The sequence below is a fragment of the Poromitra crassiceps genome (genome assembly GCF_964638095.1).
Source record: "Poromitra crassiceps genome assembly, chromosome: 27".
NCBI classification, from domain to species: domain Eukaryota; kingdom Metazoa; phylum Chordata; class Actinopteri; order Beryciformes; family Melamphaidae; genus Poromitra; species Poromitra crassiceps.
In genome coordinates, this window is record NC_139650.1 from 9,725,267 (window position 1) to 9,748,202 (window position 22,936).

Genomic DNA, 22,936 nt, shown 5'->3' on the forward strand with positions numbered 1-22,936 from the left:
CGAAGTAGGCGAGAATGGACGAGAAAGACGGAGATCTTGGTGAGTTTCCAAATCTCTACTTTTAAAACTGAAGAAAAGACAACATAGGCTACTTTATTATGTTCTTCTTTACTTCCAGACTGCTTTGCATGGTTCTTCTGAACTGAACTACACTTGGGTTTAGGTTTCTGCTCAGTCGTGTAAAGGGTTTTCATCTCAAGTTCATGACCTGAAATGTCACTGCAATATTCTGTAGTCACTTAATAGTGTCTGTGATCTGTGCAATAGTCTACTAAACGCACAGCTGTAAATGATACTAGGCCTATTTTAGTAGACTATTGTATATATTACCCCCCTTTGTGATCAATTAGGGTTGCATGCAAGGGCTTAGGTTTGATTTGGAAAGTGGTGGGGACATTTGGAAGGGTATGGGGGGGGGGGGGGGGGGGGGGGCGGGGGGTGGGTGGGGGGTGGGGGGGGGGGGGGTGGGGGGGTCCGGGGGCATGCCCCCCCAGGAAAGAGAATTGTGTACATTTAAAATAAAATGCATCAATCTGGTGCACTTTGACAGCAAAAGTAAGAAGCTAGATCTATGAAGAACTACACACATCACATTAATATCCTCTTTATTATGATGTGGCTTCAATGATAACAAAATATATTGTCTCCTTATAGACGGGTTTCTGTGCAACATCATCTCATAAATGCGCGCGCATCTGTACGCTCCACACACTCGTTTGAGTTGACTGCCGCCTCGCCTGGAAAGCAGACGAGAGCAGGCGAGCGCAGTCAGGCGAGGCATCAACAAGTCGAACACCCCAGACACTCACTGCTGCTTTTCTTCTCCTACAGATTTGTTTAACAGCGGTTTGTAAACAAATTAAAACATGCATTAGCGCCACCCTCACTCACTGCTCAAATGACCCAGCCCTTCAGATTACTTATTTTATTGTTAATGTGGGCGTTACAGGTGGTATTTATGTCAAATGTAGAGTGACATCTTGGAATAGCTATAAAATTGAAGTTTCTACACTTCACTGTGGGTTTGTGATGCACCTGTGTTGAACCAATGGGCGATCAGCTCGATGCGTTTCTCGTCATCCTCTGTCCCTGCGCGCGCACGCACCCACTAATGTTTGTATACAAGAAACCCGTCTATATATTCTGCATACAGAATTCAGTCAATTCTCTCTCACTCTTAGTTAAGAACATTCACATATCCAAAAACAAAGACTGAACCGACATATCTTTGGAGGACTCGCTCTCTCTCGCTCTCTCAGCCTAAAGAAAGGCGTTGTTTTTGTTATAGATCAAATTTAAGTAATTACATATTCAATAAGATGTAATTGCATACACATCATTATTGGTATGACCTATTAGTTATGGTTGCATATATCACACACATGCAGACACCATCATCATAAGTAGCATTCTACAGACAGACAGCTTATCTGCGATCTCTATTGGCATTGAGCAGGTCACTGATCTGCCACACACGCACACGCACGCACGCACGCACACACACACACACACACATCCCATACAAATAGTTATTGAATGAATGAATTAAGTATTTATTTGTCCGTTAGGAAAATTGTTTTGTACAAGACAACAGCACCAATTATTGGCAACATCAACACATCACAAGATTGGGCTAGGGGAGGGGTTGGATGGGTGGTGCTGGGGGGGGGGGGGGTATCAGAGTCTGTTTATTAGTCCAATGGATGTGGGGGGATGAATGTTGTGTTTGTCCTTGTTGTTCTATGGAGTGGGGTTCTGAACCTGTGTCCTGAGGGGAGTGGCTGTATTGGCTGTTGAGTGGGTGAGTGATGTCTGTTATAATCCGGTTTGCTTTCTGTATTGCACGTGATTTGAAGAGTGATGTGATGTCCCAGCATTTGATTCTGCAGATCTTGCTTGATCTGTTGATGATTTTTGTTATCCTGTTTTCATTGATGAGTGTTAGGGAACTGAACCAGGCTAAAAATCCCAAAGTGAGTACAGTTTCCATGAAGGTTTGGGAGAAAAGGTGCAGTGTGGAGCTGTTGGGGTTGTATTTTCGTAGTTTGCGTAGAAGGTGTAGTCTCTGTTGTCCTTTGCTGTATATTGCCTGTGTGTTTGATGTCCAGGTGAGTTTTGAGTCTATTTTGGTGCCAAGGTAACGGTAGCTGTTGGTGTTAGTTGTAATCATAAACTGCACACACACACGGGTAAAAGCAGACTTCACCCTCTGCCCACAGTGACATGTCATGTCACACGTGGCTGACCTTGCTTGGCTGTGTTGCTGTGTGCTCCACAGTACAGATTCCCCTCCTCTCTCCTCTCTCCTCTCTGTCTAAAGATTTCAGAATCAGAATCACTTTTATTGCCACAGTATGCAAGTTACATACGAGGAATTTGTCTTAGTGTCTGTATGCAGCGTAGCGGTCACATCAATATACAGAGATAAGAAGTAGGAAGATAACTAAAGACAATCTATGTACATGAGTGGTGAAGTGTTCGAATTTACATGAGATTTACAGACTGAGTTAAATAGACGTTAAATAGGCAGTGGATTTACATGAATTTACAGTCGGAGTTAAATAGAGTTTACATTGAATGTACATTAAGAGTTACAGTGGAGAAGCCTCCGAAACCGCATTTAGACCATCATCATATCATATCAATTCTGATCAAACTAAAATCATGTGTTTTTGTAGATCACACTCCCAGCTTGTTTCCAACATCTCAACCATGGAAGTGTAGGGTTTGGTTTAGTTTCTAGTTTATTATATGATGAAATCAATTATATATATATTTTTAAATGATTATAAAAAATGTTGACAACATTTATAAAAATCATAAAAACATTCAGACCGACTTGATAAAAATATATAAAAGTGATAAAAACATTCAGACCGACTTGATAAAAATATATAAAAGTGATAAAAACATTTAGACCGACTTGATACAAAATTATAAAAATGATTTAAAAAAACAACAACATTCAGATGTTTTCATAGATGTCCAGTCTGTCTCTCTCTCGAGGATGCAGCTCCACACCTCCAGCTCAGTAAACAGTAGGGGTGGGAATCTCTAGACACCTCACGGTTAGATTCAATTCTGATCCAGAGGGCTATGATGCAATGATAAAAAGATTAGCGATGCATCTCGATGCATCTTGAATTGATGCTTGATGCTTTTTTTTCAATACATGATTTCTTTTTTCTCACTGTGTGACTTACTTTTAAAATACAGTGCATTTGGAATTGCATTGTAATGATCCATAATGACAATAGCCACCAGGTGGCACTCAGGGTTCCAAGCACGAAGCAGAGCTACAGTAAAAGCAGAGAGTGCAGAAGAAGAAGCACCAGCTTTATTGACATTAACTTGCAATAAAGAACGAGTCTAAAACATATCTGACATACCTGACTGGACATTGTCCATTCTCTCCTCATTCACTCTCTCACTCTCTCTCTCTCTCTCTCTCTCTCTCTCTCTCTCTCTCTCTCTCTCTCTCTCTCTCTCTCTCTCCCTCTCTCTCACTCCCCCTCTCTCTCTGTCCCGCTCTCTCTCTCCCTCTCTTATACTCCCTTAATGAACCTCTCTCTCCCTCCCTCCCTCCCTCCCTCCCTCCTTTCCCTCATGTTATTCTCTCACTCCGTCCATCTCGGTCCAGATCTTTGCAGGGAAACACCTTCTGTCTGCTATTTTTTTATATCCTGGGCCGGACGTATGCTGTGTGCATGCATTGTGTGTGTATTGTGTGTGCATTGTGTGTATTGTGTGTGTATTCTAGGACATCACTGAGTGTTGTATTTTTATTTAGGGAGGGTGAGAGGGAGGGTGAGAGGGAGAGAGGGAGGGTGAGAGGGAGGGTGAGAGGGAGAGTGGGAGGGTGAGAGGGAGGGTGAGAGGGAGGGTGAGAGGGAGAGAGGGAGGGTGAGAGGGAGGGTGAGAGGGAGAGAGGGAGGGTGAGAGGGAGGGTGAGAGGGAGAGAGGGAGGGTGAGAGGGAGGGTGAGAGGGAGGGTGAGAGGGAGAGAGGGAGGGTGAGAGGGAGGGAGGGAGGGAGGGTGAGAGGGAGGGTGAGAGGGAGAGAGGGAGGGTGAGAGGGAGGGAGGGAGGGAGGGTGAGAGGGAGGGTGAGAGGGAGAGTGGGAGGGTGAGAGGGAGGGTGAGAGGGAGGGTGAGAGGGAGAGAGGGAGGGTGAGAGGGAGGGAGGGAGGGTGAGAGGGAGGGTGAGAGGGAGGGTGAGAGGGAGAGAGGGAGGGTGAGAGGGAGGGTGAGAGGGAGAGAGGGAGGGTGAGAGGGAGGGTGAGAGGGAGGGTGAGAGGGAGAGAGGGAGGGTGAGAGGGAGGGAGGGAGGGTGAGAGGGAGGGAGGGAGTTCATGTAGGGCAAAAATCATGACGCACTAAAATAGCTGCCTCGGAAGTATCTCAATCGAGGTGCTATTGTGTATATTTCTGTAATATGACGTAGTTGTAAAAACAAACATGATATTGTATGCTGTTTTGTATGCTGTTTTGTGAGATTGTTTGCGGAAAGACAGAGTTTGGCTGGAGGTTACATCATGCAGACGTCAACAAGAGAAAAGCCCCAAATACATGCTTCAGCCAGCCAGTCTTCACGTTACGTTTGATCCCGCCTCCAAAACACTGAACCTATGGTATTCTCTCCATCAGCGCGCGGCCATCTTGGTATAGGAAAATAACAGGTGACTTTAATTAAATGACAGCCCCAGCTAATGAGCTGTGTATCTAACTATAAAGTGAGGAGTGTGTGTGTGTGTGTGTGTGTGTGTGTGTGTCTTCATATCTCAACAACTGTTCCTCCAATCCACTTAGCGAGTGTTGCTGGGAAGGAAGAGCATGGGCTGTGTGTGTGTGTGTGTGTGTGTGTGTGTGTGTGTGTGTGTGGGGGGGGGGGGGGGATTGGCAGCAGCATCAACCAGTGGAAGGCCGTAAACTGCTTCTGCGGTTCAAACTCAGTTTAGTCTCACTGTGTCTGTATTTAAACCAAATACGAGCCAAACAATTGCACTGTCATCACTGTACAGTCAAATGAAAAAGAACTTAACCAGCTGCCTTCCTAAGCCTAATCATTCAAGGCATGCTCTGTTTACAGAGGTATAGGGCAAGTAAGGACACACACACACACACACACACACACAGCAAAGTTTGTATGACTGCGAGCCATGCAGTCACGTAGTCCAGTACCCGTTTGGCAGGTTCTAGTCAAAGCGAATCAAACACACTCAATCCTTTAATCCTTCCTCTGCAGTGCAGCAGTGGAAGAGGTGGATGGGAGTATTTGGTGGAGAAACTGCGTTACTGCAGGCTCCATGATACAGTATACTGTGTTACTGCAGGCTCCATGATATACTGAGTATTTGGTGGAGAAACTGCGTTACTGCAGGCTCCATGATATACTGAGTATTTGGTGGAGAAACTGCGTTACTGCAGGCTCCATGATATACTGAGTATTTGGTGGAGAAACTGTGTTACTGCAGCCTCCATGACATACTGAGTATTTGGTGGAGAAACCGTGTTACTGCAGCCTCCATGACATACTGAGTATTTGGTGGAGAAACCGTGTTACTGCAGGCTCCATGATATACTGAGTATTTGGTGGAGAAACTGTGTTACTGCAGGCTCCATGATATACTCAGCATTTGGTGGAGAAACTGCGTTACTGCAGGCTCCATGATATACTGAGTATTTGGTGGAGAAACGGTGTTACTGCAGGCTCCATAATATACTGAGTATTTGGTGGAGAAACTGCGTTACTGCAGGCTCCATGATATACTGAGTATTTGGTGGAGAAACGGTGTTACTGCAGGCTCCATGATATACTGAGTATTTGGTGGAGAAACTGCGTTACTGCAGGCTCCATGATATACTGAGTATTTGGTGGAGAAACTGCGTTACTGCAGGCTCCATGATATACTGAGTATTTGGTGGAGAAACTGTGTTACTGCAGGCTCCATGATATACTGAGTATTTGGTGGAGAAACTGTGTTACTGCAGGCTCCATGATATACTGAGGCCCAATCCCAATTCCTATCTTAACCCTCAATCTTAACCCTCAGTCTCAAAAATGCGCACTCCCGCGAAGTGCTAGTGCTGTCCCGATTCTCACTTTGTTAAGTTAAGGGTCGAGTTTGAGGGCTCTACGGCCCTCAGTTTTGAGATTTTCCACGACCACACTTGACGGTGAGTGCAATCCCAGAATCCCTTGCGTGTCATCAGCTAGATCCATTCAGATGGAAGATGGCGGCGAAAGGAGGAAAAAAGTAGCCCTACAAAGTTAAGTATTTCCTTGTTAATAGAGATGTAAAAATTACGATAACCATTGTATTAGCTTAGTTTAATGTCATTTTATGGATTTCCGTTTTGGAATCCTAACAACAATTGTTGTTGCTAACGAGTGGGGGCTAGAATGACCGTGCTTTCCGACGTGAGGGCTGGCTTGACTGCAGTGTTTAACTGCAGTCAAGCCAGCCCTCACGTCGGAAAGCACGGTCATTCTAGCCCCCACTTGTTTTGTGGTGCGTTGCATTACACGTAGGCTGTATCTTGATCAAAACAACTCAACAACGACATTACCACCGAGAATTATGGCATTTCGTAACAACGTTAACAATGTTATAATATAATAATAATAATATGGCTTGACCAGCACGGCTACTGACTATCGATAGTTGGCAACAACAAATGTGTTAGGCTCCAAAACGGAAATCCATAAAATGACATTTAAACTAAGATAATACAATGGTTATCGTAATTTCTACATCTATATTATCAAGGAAATATTTGTAAGGATGCTTTTTTCGTCTCCTTTTGAATTGACAGACTGGCATATTGCTGCCCCCCACAGTCTGAAGACGTATCTGCCTTTAAGGGCTGTCCCATTTTAAAGTCGCAAGATAGCCCTTAACACTTAGTTTTGAGGGCTACTAAGATTGAGGGTTGAGCTTGAGGGTTAAGATTGAGGGTTAAGAAAAGAATTGGGATTGGGCCTGAGTATTTGGTGGAGAAACTGTGTTACTGCAGGCTCCATGATATACTGAGTATTTGGTCGAACCCAGGATCTTCGAGCTGTGAGGCGACAGCGCTTACCACTGCACCACCGTACCCTCCCTGTTACGCTATTATGACATCAAAACTGTCCTGTCCACATCCTCCTCTGTTACGCTATTATGACATCAAAACTGTCCTGTCCACATCCTCCTCTGTTACGCTATTATGACATCAAAACTGTCCTGTCCACATCCTCCTCTGTTACGCTATTATGACATCAAAACTGTCCTGTCCACATCCTCCTCTGTTACGCTATTATGACATCAAAACTGTCCTGTCCACATCCTCCTCTGTTACGCTATTATGACATCAAAACTGTCCTCTCCAGATCCTCCTCTGTTACGCTATTATGACATCAAAACTGTCCTGTCCACATCCTCCTCTGTTACGCTATTATGACATCAAAACTGTCCTGTCCACATCCTCCTCTGTTACGCTATTATGACATCAAAACTGTCCTGTCCACATCCTCCTCTGTTACGCTATTATGACATCAAAACTGTCCTGTCCACATCCTCCTCTGTTACGCTATTATGACATCAAAACTGTCCTGTCCACATCCTCCTCTGTTACGCTATTATGACATCAAAACTGTCCTGTCCACATCCTCCTCTGTTACGCTATTATGACATCAAAACTGTCCTGTCCACATCCTCCTCTGTTACGCTATTATGACATCAAAACTGTCCTGTCCACATCCTCCTCTGTTACGCTATTATGACATCAAAACTGTCCTGTCCACATCCTCCTCTGTTACGCTATTATGACATCAAAACTGTCCTGTCCACATCCTCCTCTGTTACGCTATTATGACATCAAAACTGTCCTGTCCACATCCTCCTCTGTTACGCTATTATGACATCAAAACTGTCCTGTCCACATCCTCCTCTGTTACGCTATTATGACATCAAAACTGTCCTGTCCACATCCTCCTCTGTTACGCTATTATGACATCAAAACTGTCCTGTCCACATCCTCCTCTGTTACGCTATTATGACATCAAAACTGTCCTGTCCACATCCTCCTCTGTTACGCTATTATGACATCAAAACTGTCCTGTCCACATCCTCCTCTGTTACGCTATTATGACATCAAAACTGTCCTGTCCAGATCCTCCTCTGTTACGCTATTATGACATCAAAACTGTCCTGTCCACATCCTCCTCTGTTACGCTATTATGACATCAAAACTGTCCTGTCCACATCCTCCTCTGTTACGCTATTATGACATCAAAACTGTCCTGTCCACATCCTCCTCTGTTACGCTATTATGACATCAAAACTGTCCTGTCCACATCCTCCTCTGTTACGCTATTATGACATCAAAACTGTCCTGTCCACATCCTCCTCTGTTACGCTATTATGACATCAAAACTGTCCTGTCCACATCCTCCTCTGTTACGCTATTATGACATCAAAACTGTCCTGTCCACATCCTCCTCTGTTACGCTATTATGACATCAAAACTGTCCTGTCCACATCCTCCTCTGTTACGCTATTATGACATCAAAACTGTCCTGTCCACATCCTCCTCTGTTACGCTATTATGACATCAAAACTGTCCTGTCCAGATCCTCCTCTGTTACGCTATTATGACATCAAAACTGTCCTGTCCACATCCTCCTCTGTTACGCTATTATGACATCAAAACTGTCCTGTCCACATCCTCCTCTGTTACGCTATTATGACATCAAAACTGTCCTGTCCACATCCTCCTCTGTTACGCTATTATGACATCAAAACTGTCCTGTCCAGATCCTCCTCTGTTACGCTATTATGACATCAAAACTGTCCTGTCCACATCCTCCTCTGTTACGCTATTATGACATCAAAACTGTCCTGTCCAGATCCTCCTCTGTTACGCTATTATGACATCAAAACTGTCCTGTCCAGATCCTCCTCTGTTACGCTATTATGACATCAAAACTGTCCTGTCCACATCCTCCTCTGTTACGCTATTATGACATCAAAACTGTCCTGTCCACATCCTCCTCTGTTACGCTATTATGACATCAAAACTGTCCTGTCCACATCCTCCTCTGTTACGCTATTATGACATCAAAACTGTCCTGTCCACATCCTCCTCTGTTACGCTATTATGACATCAAAACTGTCCTGTCCACATCCTCCTCTGTTACGCTATTATGACATCAAAACTGTCCTGTCCACATCCTCCTCTGTTACGCTATTATGACATCAAAACTGTCCTGTCCACATCCTCCTCTGTTACGCTATTATGACATCAAAACTGTCCTGTCCAGATCCTCGTCTGTTACGCTATTATGACATCAAAACTGTCCTGTCCAGATCCTCGTCTGTTACGCTATTATGACATCAAAACTGTCCTGTCCACATCCTCCTCTGTTACGCTATTATGACATCAAAACTGTCCTGTCCACATCCTCCTCTGTTACGCTATTATGACATCAAAACTGTCCTGTCCAGATCCTCCTCTGTTACGCTATTATGACATCAAAACTGTCCTGTCCAGATCCTCCTCTGTTACGCTATTATGACATCAAAACTGTCCTGTCCAGATCCTCCTCTGTTACGCTATTATGACATCAAAACTGTCCTGTCCAGATCCTCCTCTGTTACGCTATTATGACATCAAAACTGTCCTGTCCAGATCCTCCTCTGTTACGCTATTATGACATCAAAACTGTCCTGTCCACATCCTCCTCTGTTACGCTATTATGACATCAAAACTGTCCTGTCCACATCCTCCTCTGTTACGCTATTATGACATCAAAACTGTCCTGTCCACATCCTCCTCTGTTACGCTATTATGACATCAAAACTGTCCTGTCCAGATCCTCCTCTGTTACGCTATTATGACATCAAAACTGTCCTGTCCACATCCTCCTCTGTTACGCTATTATGACATCAAAACTGTCCTGTCCACATCCTCCTCTGTTACGCTATTATGACATCAAAACTGTCCTGTCCAGATCCTCCTCTGTTACGCTATTATGACATCAAAACTGTCCTGTCCAGATCCTCCTCTGTTACGCTATTATGACATCAAAACTGTCCTGTCCACATCCTCCTCTGTTACGCTATTATGACATCAAAACTGTCCTGTCCACATCCTCCTCTGTTACGCTATTATGACATCAAAACTGTCCTGTCCACATCCTCCTCTGTTACGCTATTATGACATCAAAACTGTCCTGTCCACATCCTCCTCTGTTACGCTATTATGACATCAAAACTGTCCTGTCCACATCCTCCTCTGTTACGCTATTATGACATCAAAACTGTCCTGTCCACATCCTCCTCTGTTACGCTATTATGACATCAAAACTGTCCTGTCCACATCCTCCTCTGTTACGCTATTATGACATCAAAACTGTCCTGTCCACATCCTCCTCTGTTACGCTATTATGACATCAAAACTGTCCTGTCCACATCCTCCTCTGTTACGCTATTATGACATCAAAACTGTCCTGTCCACATCCTCCTCTGTTACGCTATTATGACATCAAAACTGTCCTGTCCACATCCTCCTCTGTTACACTATTATGACATCAAAACTGTCCTGTCCACATCCTCCTCTGTTACGCTATTATGACATCAAAACTGTCCTGTCCAGATCCTCCTCTGTTACGCTATTATGACATCAAAACTGTCCTGTCCACATCCTCCTCTGTTACGCTATTATGACATCAAAACTGTCCTGTCCACATCCTCCTCTGTTACGCTATTATGACATCAAAACTGTCCTGTCCACATCCTCCTCTGTTACGCTATTATGACATCAAAACTGTCCTGTCCACATCCTCCTCTGTTACGCTATTATGACATCAAAACTGTCCTGTCCACATCCTCCTCTGTTACGCTATTATGACATCAAAACTGTCCTGTCCACATCCTCCTCTGTTACGCTATTATGACATCAAAACTGTCCTGTCCACATCCTCCTCTGTTACGCTATTATGACATCAAAACTGTCCTGTCCACATCCTCCTCTGTTACGCTATTATGACATCAAAACTGTCCTGTCCACATCCTCCTCTGTTACGCTATTATGACATCAAAACTGTCCTGTCCACATCCTCCTCTGTTACGCTATTATGACATCAAAACTGTCCTCTCCAGATCCTCCTCTGTTACGCTATTATGACATCAAAACTGTCCTGTCCACATCCTCCTCTGTTACGCTATTATGACATCAAAACTGTCCTGTCCACATCCTCCTCTGTTACGCTATTATGACATCAAAACTGTCCTGTCCACATCCTCCTCTGTTACGCTATTATGACATCAAAACTGTCCTGTCCACATCCTCCTCTGTTACGCTATTATGACATCAAAACTGTCCTCTCCAGATCCTCCTCTGTTACGCTATTATGACATCAAAACTGTCCTGTCCACATCCTCCTCTGTTACGCTATTATGACATCAAAACTGTCCTGTCCACATCCTCCTCTGTTACGCTATTATGACATCAAAACTGTCCTGTCCACATCCTCCTCTGTTACGCTATTATGACATCAAAACTGTCCTGTCCACATCCTCCTCTGTTACGCTATTATGACATCAAAACTGTCCTGTCCAGATCCTCCTCTGTTACGCTATTATGACATCAAAACTGTCCTGTCCACATCCTCCTCTGTTACGCTATTATGACATCAAAACTGTCCTGTCCACATCCTCCTCTGTTACGCTATTATGACATCAAAACTGTCCTGTCCAGATCCTCCTCTGTTACGCTATTATGACATCAAAACTGTCCTGTCCACATCCTCCTCTGTTACGCTATTATGACATCAAAACTGTCCTGTCCACATCCTCCTCTGTTACGCTATTATGACATCAAAACTGTCCTGTCCAGATCCTCCTCTGTTACGCTATTATGACATCAAAACTGTCCTGTCCACATCCTCCTCTGTTACGCTATTATGACATCAAAACTGTCCTGTCCACATCCTCCTCTGTTACGCTATTATGACATCAAAACTGTCCTGTCCACATCCTCCTCTGTTACGCTATTATGACATCAAAACTGTCCTGTCCACATCCTCCTCTGTTACGCTATTATGACATCAAAACTGTCCTGTCCACATCCTCCTCTGTTACGCTATTATGACATCAAAACTGTCCTGTCCACATCCTCCTCTGTTACGCTATTATGACATCAAAACTGTCCTGTCCACATCCTCCTCTGTTACGCTATTATGACATCAAAACTGTCCTGTCCACATCCTCCTCTGTTACGCTATTATGACATCAAAACTGTCCTGTCCACATCCTCCTCTGTTACGCTATTATGACATCAAAACTGTCCTGTCCACATCCTCCTCTGTTACGCTATTATGACATCAAAACTGTCCTGTCCAGATCCTCCTCTGTTACGCTATTATGACATCAAAACTGTCCTGTCCACATCCTCCTCTGTTACGCTATTATGACATCAAAACTGTCCCGTCCAGATCCTCCTCTGTTACGCTATTATGACATCAAAACTGTCCCGTCCAGATCCTCCTCTGTTACGCTATTATGACATCAAAACTGTCCGTGTAACAGAGCGGCTACATCAGGGCTTCTCAACCTTTTTTGGCTTGTGACCCGATATTGACGTCACAAAAATCTAGGGACCCTAGACACTCAAAATTCCGGTACACCGTCGATAATATATCATCAGTGACATCGTCAGTGATGTGAAAAGTCCAAATCCGCACAGCAGCAGTACAACACACACACACACACACACACACACACACACACACACACACACACACACACACACACACACACAGCAGCAGTACAACACAGACACGTTTCAGCTTGTGGCTTTCCTCAGTGTTAATGAGAGAATGGGTGTGACCCTGCCCATATATAAGGAGGCAGAAAGCAGGGAATGCCTCCAGCTGGCACGGATAATAACCAGGCAGTGAGAATACAAACAAGGCTAAGTGGAAACCTAGCATATGGCCGGTGTGGGGAAGCTGCACATATCAGGTTTCTCATAGGATGATTGCGGAATGGGATGTTATCTGGAGGGGGAAATGTAGCAAGTTGGCTTGTGTTAATTGAACCTACCTTCGTCAATCTTTTATTTATTTTATTTTATTTTATTTTATTTTATTTTATTTTATTTTATTTTATTTTATTTTATTGATTTCGTCTATTCTTCCCTCACATTCTTTCATTTTCTGCTGCCCAGCACTCGGTTTACTTCTTGCTGATTGTCCATAATAGCGTTTTTCCCCCTGAGCGCCAGCATCTGTTTTCAATTGTTCCCAATGAGGAGAGAGCATATGAGGCCACATGAGGAGAGAGCATATGAGGCCACATGAGGAGAGAGCATATGAGGCCACATGAGGAGAGAGCATATGAGGCCACATGAGGAGACATGAGGAGAGAGCATATGAGGCCACATGAGGAGAGAGCGTATGAGGCCACATGAGGAGAGAGCATATGAGGCCACATGAGGAGAGAGCATATGAGGCCACATGAGGAGAGAGCATATGAGGCCACATGAGGAGAGAGCATATGAGGCCACATGAGGAGAGAGCATATGAGGTCACATGAGGAGAGAGCATATGAGGTCACATGAGGAGAGAGCATATGAGGTCACATGAGGAGAGAGCATATGAGGTCACATGAGGAGAGAGCATATGAGGCCACATGAGGAGAGAGCATATGAGGTCACATGAGGAGAGAGCATATGAGGCCACATGAGGAGAGAGCATATGAGGCCACATGAGGAGAGAACATATGAGGTCACATGAGGAGAGAGCATATGAGGCCACATGAGGAGAGAGCATATGAGGCCACATGAGGAGAGAGCATTTGAGGCCACATGAGGAGTTCACAATGAGGAGAGAGCATATGAGGCCACATGAGGAGAGAGCATATGAGGCCACATGAGGAGAGAGCATATGAGGCCACATGAGGAGAGAGCATATGAGGCCACATGAGGAGAGAGCATATGAGGTCACATGAGGAGAGAGCATATGAGGTCACATGAGGAGAGAGCATATGAGGTCACATGAGGAGAGAGCATATGAGGTCACATGAGGAGAGAGCATATGAGGCCACATGAGGAGAGAGCATATGAGGTCACATGAGGAGAGAGCATATGAGGCCACATGAGGAGAGAGCATATGAGGCCACATGAGGAGAGAGCATATGAGGTCACATGAGGAGAGAGCATATGAGGCCACATGAGGAGAGAGCATATGAGGCCACATGAGGAGAGAGCATTTGAGGCCACATGAGGAGTTCACAATGAGGAGAGAGCATATGAGGCCACATGAGGAGAGAGCATATGAGGCCACATGAGGAGAGAGCATATGAGGCCACATGAGGAGAGAGCATATGAGGCCACATGAGGAGAGAGCATATGAGGTCACATGAGGAGAGAGCATATGAGGTCACATGAGGAGAGAGCATATGAGGTCACATGAGGAGAGAGCATATGAGGTCACATGAGGAGAGAGCATATGAGGCCACATGAGGAGAGAGCATATGAGGTCACATGAGGAGAGAGCATATGAGGCCACATGAGGAGAGAGCATATGAGGCCACATGAGGAGAGAGCATATGAGGTCACATGAGGAGAGAGCATATGAGGCCACATGAGGAGAGAGCATATGAGGCCACATGAGGAGAGAGCATTTGAGGCCACATGAGGAGTTCACAATGAGGAGAGAGCATATGAGGCCACATGAGGAGAGAGCATATGAGGCCACATGAGGAGAGAGCATATGAGGCCACATGAGGAGAGAGCATATGAGGCCACATGAGGAGAGAGCATTTGAGGCCACATGAGGAGTTCACAATGAGGAGAGAGTATTATGAGCTGAATACAGAAGCGACGAGACAAACTCTGACTGTATTTTTCTTTAGATAGCACACTGTACTGTTACTGTACATAATACAACTGAGGCTCTGCCTCTGTATAGGGGGACCGTGTCAAACTCGTTTTACGTGACAGGTCACAATCATGCAACCCAACATGGTCTCAAGTGGACCAGACAAAGAACATCAATGCATAATAACATGTAAATAAATAACACCTCAAAACCTTACCGTTTCTTTTAGTGTAAGAAAGAACATGTTTTCCTGCATGCGTCTGACAGGTTATACCTATGGGCGTGGGTCTGTTCAGGCAGCTGCACAGAGCCGTACTGCAGCTGGTGGACATAGGCCTTTAGCAGCAATATTATAAATATTAGAAAATATTAATATATTCAGTGCATCAATATTAGCTTTCAAATCCTGAACTTGAAAAATTGGATTGAAGGACTCTCAGTGTGCTGTCTGATCAAATGGACTGTGGGAGCCAGAGGGACCTTTGGGGCCAAAATCAGTTGTATATATATCAACTGAAAGCTCTGGATGAGTTCTTTCTACTGCCAAACAGGCACATGTGAAATATAAACCAATCCAGAGTTATTAATCATTAAAACCAAAAGACCTAACACTGAACACTTGGGGCCAAAATGGCGTAAGTGCACTTACAAAGACGGACAAATATTTTTTCAACCAATGTCAAAATATTGTTCATTAAGTATTGCCATGCACATGTTTATGAATTTTTCGTATTCAATATTTAATTGAATAAACAAAGTCAGGACAAAGCATCAAGTATGGTAATTTTTTGTTTTGCCTCTCCTGTAAAGTTGGTCAAATGTCTGGTTCTCTCCCCTTCTCCTTGATTACTAAGTAAGATTATGCATTGATTATGACGATAATAACATTTCCTTCAACACCTTCTTCTTGTCATTGTCAGATGCATTTGACCCTAACATACCAGAGGAAGGACCTTCAGCTCCCCCTCCTGGCTGGCTAGATGATGTACATGGATACAAAGGAGGAGGCAAGTCTCTCTGTCTGTCTGTCTGTTTGTCTCTGTCTGTCTCTTCTTCTTCTCTTCTTTTCTCTTGTTCATTTTCTTTTCTCCAGTCTTTCTAGCCCTCCTCTGCTAAAATAAATAAACAAACAAACAACAAAGAGTCGATACTACTCAATTGATACCCAGCCCTACTCGTACTCATGTCAGACTGCATAGCGTCTTTTACTCCGTTCAAGACAACTCGGACCGCCGGAAAAAATGGCTTCCAACCTGTAAAAAGTGAATTGAACGGTCGTTCAGGCCGGAATTACAGCTCGGAAATTCGGGTATCATCCAGAGCTCCGGTTTCTCCGAGTTGACGTCACAGCCACATCAAAATGGCAACTTGCATCGTTAATCATAATCACAAAATGATTATAAAGACGTTTGTTGACCTTTTAACACACAATTTGAGGTCTTAATGATGTAATGTTAACGTTTCATATGTGTTTGTGTCATCTGTGTTTCACTCCGTGTGAAATTCAGCATTCAGCATGTTCGGTTAGCATTGTTCACTAGTAGGTAGCTACCATGCTAACGCGGGTTGCTATAGCAACAGTTTGGTTTCCCCCCCGAGCGGGAGGTGCAGCGTGAACGCAAATCTGTCCGGGCCGGAGGTTCCGTGTTGAAACTTACGGCGGTCCGAGTTGTCTTGAATGTGGTATTTGTCTCCTCTTTCCTGTTCTTCTCAGCTAAAGGTTGAAACTTTGTGTGTGTGTGTGTGTGTGTGTGTGTGTGTGTGTGTGTGTGTGTGTGTGTGTGTGTGTGTGTGTGTGTGTGTGTGTGTGTGTGTGTGTGTGTGCGTGCGTGCGTGCGTGCGTGCGTGTGCGTGCAGTACCAGGTGGAGATAACCCATTGTACCCACCTCCCTACATCCCCCAGCCTGAGCTAGACAGGAACACTTCAGTGCCCGAAGTCAAGTAATACACACACACACACACACACACACACACACACACACTTCAACACTTTAAACTATTACCCAATTTGTTATCTTTGTTTGCAGATGATTCTTTGGTTTTTATGCCTCCGCCGGCGATAGCCAGGCCGGAGGCATTATGGTTTTGGGTTGTCCGTCCGTCCGATGTTTGTTAACGCGATATCTGAGGAACGCCTTGACGGAATTTAATCAAATTTGCCTCAAACGTCCACTTGAACTCGAGGATGAACTGATTAGATTTTGGTGGTCAAAGGCCAAAGTTCAAGGTCACTGTAACCTCACAACCGCTTGTTTCTTGCTCGTTAACGCGATATCTCTGGAACACTTTGACGGAATTTCTTCCAATTTGGCTCAAACGTCCACTTGGACTCAGGGATGAACTGATTACATTTTGGTGGTCAAAGGTCAAAGTTCAAGGTCACTGTGACCTCACGAACACCATTTTCAAGCTCGGTAACGCCATACCTCAGGAACGCCTGGACGGAATTTCTTCACATTTTGCTCAAACGTCAAAGTCTGGACTGACATGGATGTCGATTGCTCACTGATTGGCGGAGGCATATATCTGCAGTGCGGTCGTTCTAGTTGTAAATGTATCTCACATCTGAAGATTTGAAACAAAAGTAGCTTTCTATGCATACAATTTATACACTTTCCTACTTTAGTGTATTTGTACTTAAGTGCGTGTGTGTGTGTGTGTGTGTGTGTGTGTGTGTGTGTGTGTGTGTGTGCACATGGGTGTGCGTGTGTGCATGGATGTGTGTGTGTGTGTGTGTGTGTGCGTGCATGCGTGGCGTACGTACGTGCGTGCGTGCGTGCGTATGTGCGCGTGTGTGTGTGTGTGTGTGTGTGTGTGTGTGTGTGTGTGCACATGGGTGTGCGTGTGTGCATGGATGTGTGTGTGTGTGTGTGTGTGCGTGCATGCGTGGCGTACGTACGTGCGTGCGTGCCTGTGTGTGCGTATGTGCGTGTGTGTGTGTGCGTGCGTGTGTGTGTGTTTCCGGCGCTCCTCAGGGTTCCCACAGTGTCGGAGGAAGTGGCCAGATCGGCCCTGCTGAAGTTTGTGGAGTCCAAATGGACGTACAGCTCCAAACCAGCCAGGAACCTCACCTTCAAAGACCTGAAACCCATCCTTGTGTACAGGGTACGAGCTGGAGAGAGAGGGATGCAGTGTTATATGCAGTGTTGGCCAAGTGATTTGAAAATTGTAATAAATTACTGATTACACATTACTCAGGTAATGACTTTACTTTACTTATTAATCGGAAACAAAAGTAACATGTCACATTACCCGTGACATTACTTTTGTTCCTCAGCCTTCAGCTCCATCAAAGTTGCTTAAACAGCTTAAACTCCTCCACAGCCACACGGTGCATCTTCTCTCTTCATCACATGTAGGAGCAGAGGATGGGAGGTTGTAGTTTAACACGCAGGCAGGAGACAGTTTGGAAGCACCTGCTGAGCATCCATAGTGAAGTCGTTAGTCACCATGCTCATGCTAGCTAGCCCGTGCTAATGTCACGGTTGAGCGCTTCATTTAAAAGGTGCAAAAGTGTTTGTGAGCAGTGGTTGTGATGGACCTCTCAGTGCACATCTCATCTCTCTGACCCCGAAATCATACACACACAAAGTTCAGACGGGACTGGAAATGGCACTGGTCTGACTGTGTGGAAGAAGTTGTGTGTGGTGGATGGTGCAGTCAATCAGTCACTCACTCAATCAATCAATCAATCAATTTTATATTTTTATAGTGCCAAACAGTGCTGGGGGTAACTCATTACAAAAGTAACATATTACATGTAATATATTATTTTTAGCAGTAACTCAGGAATATAACTTAGTACTTATAGGATTTCAGTAATAATATACCAGTTACTTTGTCAAGTAACTCAACTTACAAATTGAGTAAAAAAATAAATAATCAAAGCACATATTTAAAAAAGACACAATCATGTCCTAATAAAACTGTGTGTTGTTATGCGAATAACCACTATAGATGACAATAACAAAGGAAAATAATAACATTTAGAATTTTGGATTGTTTACACTGACTTCAAGGCGGTTGAAATTATTTTTCTGGATGGTTCCGGGGCGGCGATGTCATTCTGCTGCTGCTGTTGTTTTGGTGAAAGTAATGCAAAAGTAGTGTAATAAGTAACGAGTTACCCTACACAGACCGTAATATTGTAAAGTAACGTATTACTTTCAAATAAAAGTAACTAGTAATATGTAGTTTATTACATTTTGAAAGTAACTTGCCCAACACTGGTCCAGTGACTTTCTGTGCCTCCTGCAGTATCGACTGGAGACCTACACCGAGACCAGAGCCAGCGCCTGGGAGTGTGAATCATTCACTGGTAAATCCTAATAACAACCGTTATTTGTGTAGCACCTTTCATACCCAACATACAAGGCAAAGTTAAAGGAGAATTCCGTTTTACAACCTGGACCTTATTTCCAGCTTTAAATATGATTTTTTAATTCACCCTGATAACTTCGGTTTGATAAAGAAGCGTGGAAACGTTAATCCGTTTTGACCTGCGAGCTGAAAATGTGGAATTGGAGGCATGGGAAATGCTTCTATTTATGTCCTGTATATAGCTTATTTTCCAACACTCATATCCTTATTATATCATACAGACAATGAGAAAAATAGTGATCTATTTACCTCGGTGCTACGTCTGCAGCCTGTGGTTTGCTGTCTGTCACATTGGTAGAGATACAGAAGGTCCCATTCCACCGCTGCTCAGGTGTAATCCATGACGTTATTCGGGACAGGCTCAAATAAATACGTGCGGCCATCGAATTCAAATTAATCGTCCATAATCTCGAAATCAGATAAATATCTGATTGATTGTGTTTAGCTAGGCTAGGCTAAGCTACTCAAGACCCTGGCTGGCAAGTCAACTATGCCCTCAGGACGAGTTGAAAGGGCGAGTTGAAAGCACACCCATCGCAGAGCAGAGATAAGCATTCAGTAGCTATAAACCTAGCATGCTAAAAACATGGATGATATTTATTTGATTTGTGTTGGAAAATAAGCTATATATAGGACATAAATAGAAGCATTTCACATGCCCCGAATTTCACATTTTCAGCTCACAGGTCAAAACAGATTAACGTTCCCACGCTTGTTTATCAAACCGAAGTTATCAGGGTGAATTTCAAATCATAGTTAAAGCTGGAAATAAGGTCCAGGATGTAAAAAAACAGAATTGTCCTTTAACACCGAGCCAACAAAATAGTGACATACTGCTAAATAGACATTTCTGTGATTAACATATTTGAGACCAGACTTTCACATTCTTCTCAACAGGACAGCCGGTTGATGGGCCTCAGTACGGTGCCAGCCCGCCACCATGGGACGTCCCGGTGTGGAATCCCCAGATGTTCACTGACAAAGTGGAGAAGGTCCGCGTGCCACACTCCTCCTTTGTAAAGGTACAGGACGTCAAATGTAGGCTTTTATTTAGCTGTAGAAAGGTCCAGGTGTAGACATGACGAGCTGTTGAGAAGAAAATACACATTGGATGATCAAGGATGTGGGATTTAGGCTTTATTGTATACCGTAGTCCTTATCAAACTAACCATTGTGTATGTGTGTGTGTGTGTGTGTGTGTGTGTGTGTGTGTGTGTGTGTGTGTGTGTGTGTGTGTGTGTGTGTGTGTGTGTGTGTGTGTTTGTGCGTGTGTGTGTGTGTGTGTGTGTGTTTCAGATGTGTCACAGGTGCAATGGATGTGGCAGAACTCGCTGCACCCACTGTCATGGCAGAGGCAATGTGAGATGGAAACTTATTTTATTTTTAAAGGGATAACTCACCCTAAAATCCAAAGTACATATTTCCTCTCACCTGTAGTGCTATTTATCCATCTATATCGTTTTGGGATAGTTGCCTGAGTTTTGGAGAGCTTTGTTGTGAGCAGTTTCATGTAGGAACTATTTTCTTCTGCAGTCTCATGTAGGAACTAGCTAGCAGCTAGCGGCTGTAGTTTGGTCAAAAGAAAATAGTTCCTCCATGAAACTGCTCACAACAAGGTCTGTGGATTATCTTGAGTAACGGGGTCATGATTTCTGGAAAGAGACATTGCTGTTGAGTTTTTCAAATGTATTTCTTTGGCACTTTGAGCACCACAAGCCGAGTGCCATCCAGTTCCATTGTATTGGAGAGAAGGCAGAAACTCTGTGGCCGATATCTCCAAAACTCAGGCAACTAACACAAAACGACATGGATGGATAAACAGCAGGTGAGAGGGAATAATGTATGTATTTTGGATTTTAGGGTGAGCTGTTTAAGGCATTTCTGATTTTCTTTAGGTAGTTGAGAAAGACAGGCAGGCTGGGAGAGAGTCTGTGATTTGGATTTGATCCCCTGATATTGCAAGAACACAATGACTGTATTTTCCACAAGGCCTTTATTGGAAGCAGGCTTATATTAGAGAGGCCTTTATTTCTAATTCCCTCTGCTTGATATGAATATTTTCTCATATTTTAGTGGGAAGTCTCCTTGTTTTCTGCTCCCATTGTGGTTCATTAGGTAGAAGTTTTTTTTTGTTACTGCAATGCATTACGATAATTACGGTAATCAACTTCCCCAACACTGACTGTAGCTATGAGCGCTAAAACAATGCTGGAGAAGCTGCTGCTGTAACTAGTTTCCTGGTGATGAGAGGAGTCCTTCTGCCTTTTCTTTCCATCTGAATGTTCCTCTCTTCGTCCTTCAGAAGCGCTGTATCAGCTGTCATGGCAGCGGGCGCCGGCGGGACCACAAACGCTGCATTTCCTGTCACGGGAGAGGCCGCAAGAGGTGAGCGCACAGAGCCGAGACGTCCGTACGACAGGCTCATCATCTCATCTTAGGAAAATGATGCATCTTTGATTGCTGCCTTACCTTACCTTACCTTACCTTACCTATCACTGCGCCAAAATCAGATAAAACTCCTTTGGTTAAGGTTAAATCAGGGGTGTCCAAACTTTTTTGAATGGGGGCCAGATTAGATCATGTGAAAATGCCGGGGAGCAGGTGCTTCTCGCATTATATGGGTTATAATTTCTTTTAACACATTCACTGCCAGCCGTTTTTTTTTTTACTGTAGGTAGGTTCTGCCAGAGGGTTTTTTTGAGGATTCTGGCTCATCTTTCAAGACCCGAGGATTCTTTTCTGCTAAGATTTTGTGAACACACAATATCTCAAAAGAACTAATAGAATGTGTGCTTTCTCTGTCTAAAAGAGTTAGTTTGTAGAGTTAGTAGTTATGTAAGCATTAGCCGTTGAATACAGCATGGTTTCAGCGTCTGGAAATTTATTCTGAGATAAACGGCTTTTTGTGAAATTCGATAGAACAGTCACTTTAACCATTCATTTTTGGCATCAGTAAGACGTCAGACATCTAAACAATAGTTTTGAACAGTAATTTCCTCCATAACAGCAGGAAACCTCCCTCTGCTTCCAACTCCTCCCTCCGTGGGCGTTCTCCTCCGCCCTCCTTGGCTCTGCAGCGGGTCTGTGACAAACGAGTTGCTGCTGCCTGGCAGTCTGGATGGGGCTCGCTGGATGGGTTTCGCTCGTTTCTTGGCGTTTTGGTTGAGAGCTCTGATGAAGCTCTTGCGATTCTGGGCTTATTTATGGTGCGTGTTTCAAAGTGTGCATCCAGTCTATTCTTGGAACCCCCCACCGTTGCCACCGCTGTGCATCAGCGCGAAAGTGAAAGCGTTTTCGCCATCCATTTTACTGTATGAGAACGGCTTCCTCGCGCTTTTCCCTCCAGTTTTGGCTCGCCTCTTCCTACTCTGGAGAGACATGTCGCCACTCAGTGGGTCGGTAAAATAGATTATACACATTCAATACCTCCAATATTGGTATAGGAGACGTAAAAGGGTTAGATCAACGTCCCACCGTCAAAAAAAAAAAATCGTTCACTGCCAATGACGAAATTAATACGTCATTGGCAGTGAACGTGTTAATAAAAAATCACATACAATTGTACTTTTTTTACCATCTGAAAACATTAGTTCTGCATGTGCTGTTCCTACTTGGTTCCTGTACAAACTGTATGATAGTGCTGTCATCATTAGGTGAAGGGAAAACATGCAAATTGAACTTGCTTGATTAAC

General features: G+C 44.1%; 1 protein-coding gene across 1 annotated transcript in view; it reads left to right on the forward strand.

The window, feature by feature from the left end:
• Positions 1-14: 14 nt before the first annotated feature.
• The window catches only part of LOC310799428 (protein SSUH2 homolog), a gene marked incomplete at its 5' end in the record, with an annotated part of 27,952 nt that continues 5,030 nt past the window's right edge, over positions 15-22,936 (forward strand). Inside the window, 7 exons of the mRNA XM_083662010.1 lie at positions 15-39; positions 16,721-16,805; positions 17,840-17,969; positions 19,122-19,182; positions 20,142-20,266; positions 20,541-20,603; positions 21,547-21,629. Coding sequence (XP_083518136.1) covers positions 15-39; positions 16,721-16,805; positions 17,840-17,969; positions 19,122-19,182; positions 20,142-20,266; positions 20,541-20,603; positions 21,547-21,629 — 572 coding nt within the window. The remainder of the gene's footprint in view (positions 40-16,720; positions 16,806-17,839; positions 17,970-19,121; positions 19,183-20,141; positions 20,267-20,540; positions 20,604-21,546; positions 21,630-22,936) is intronic.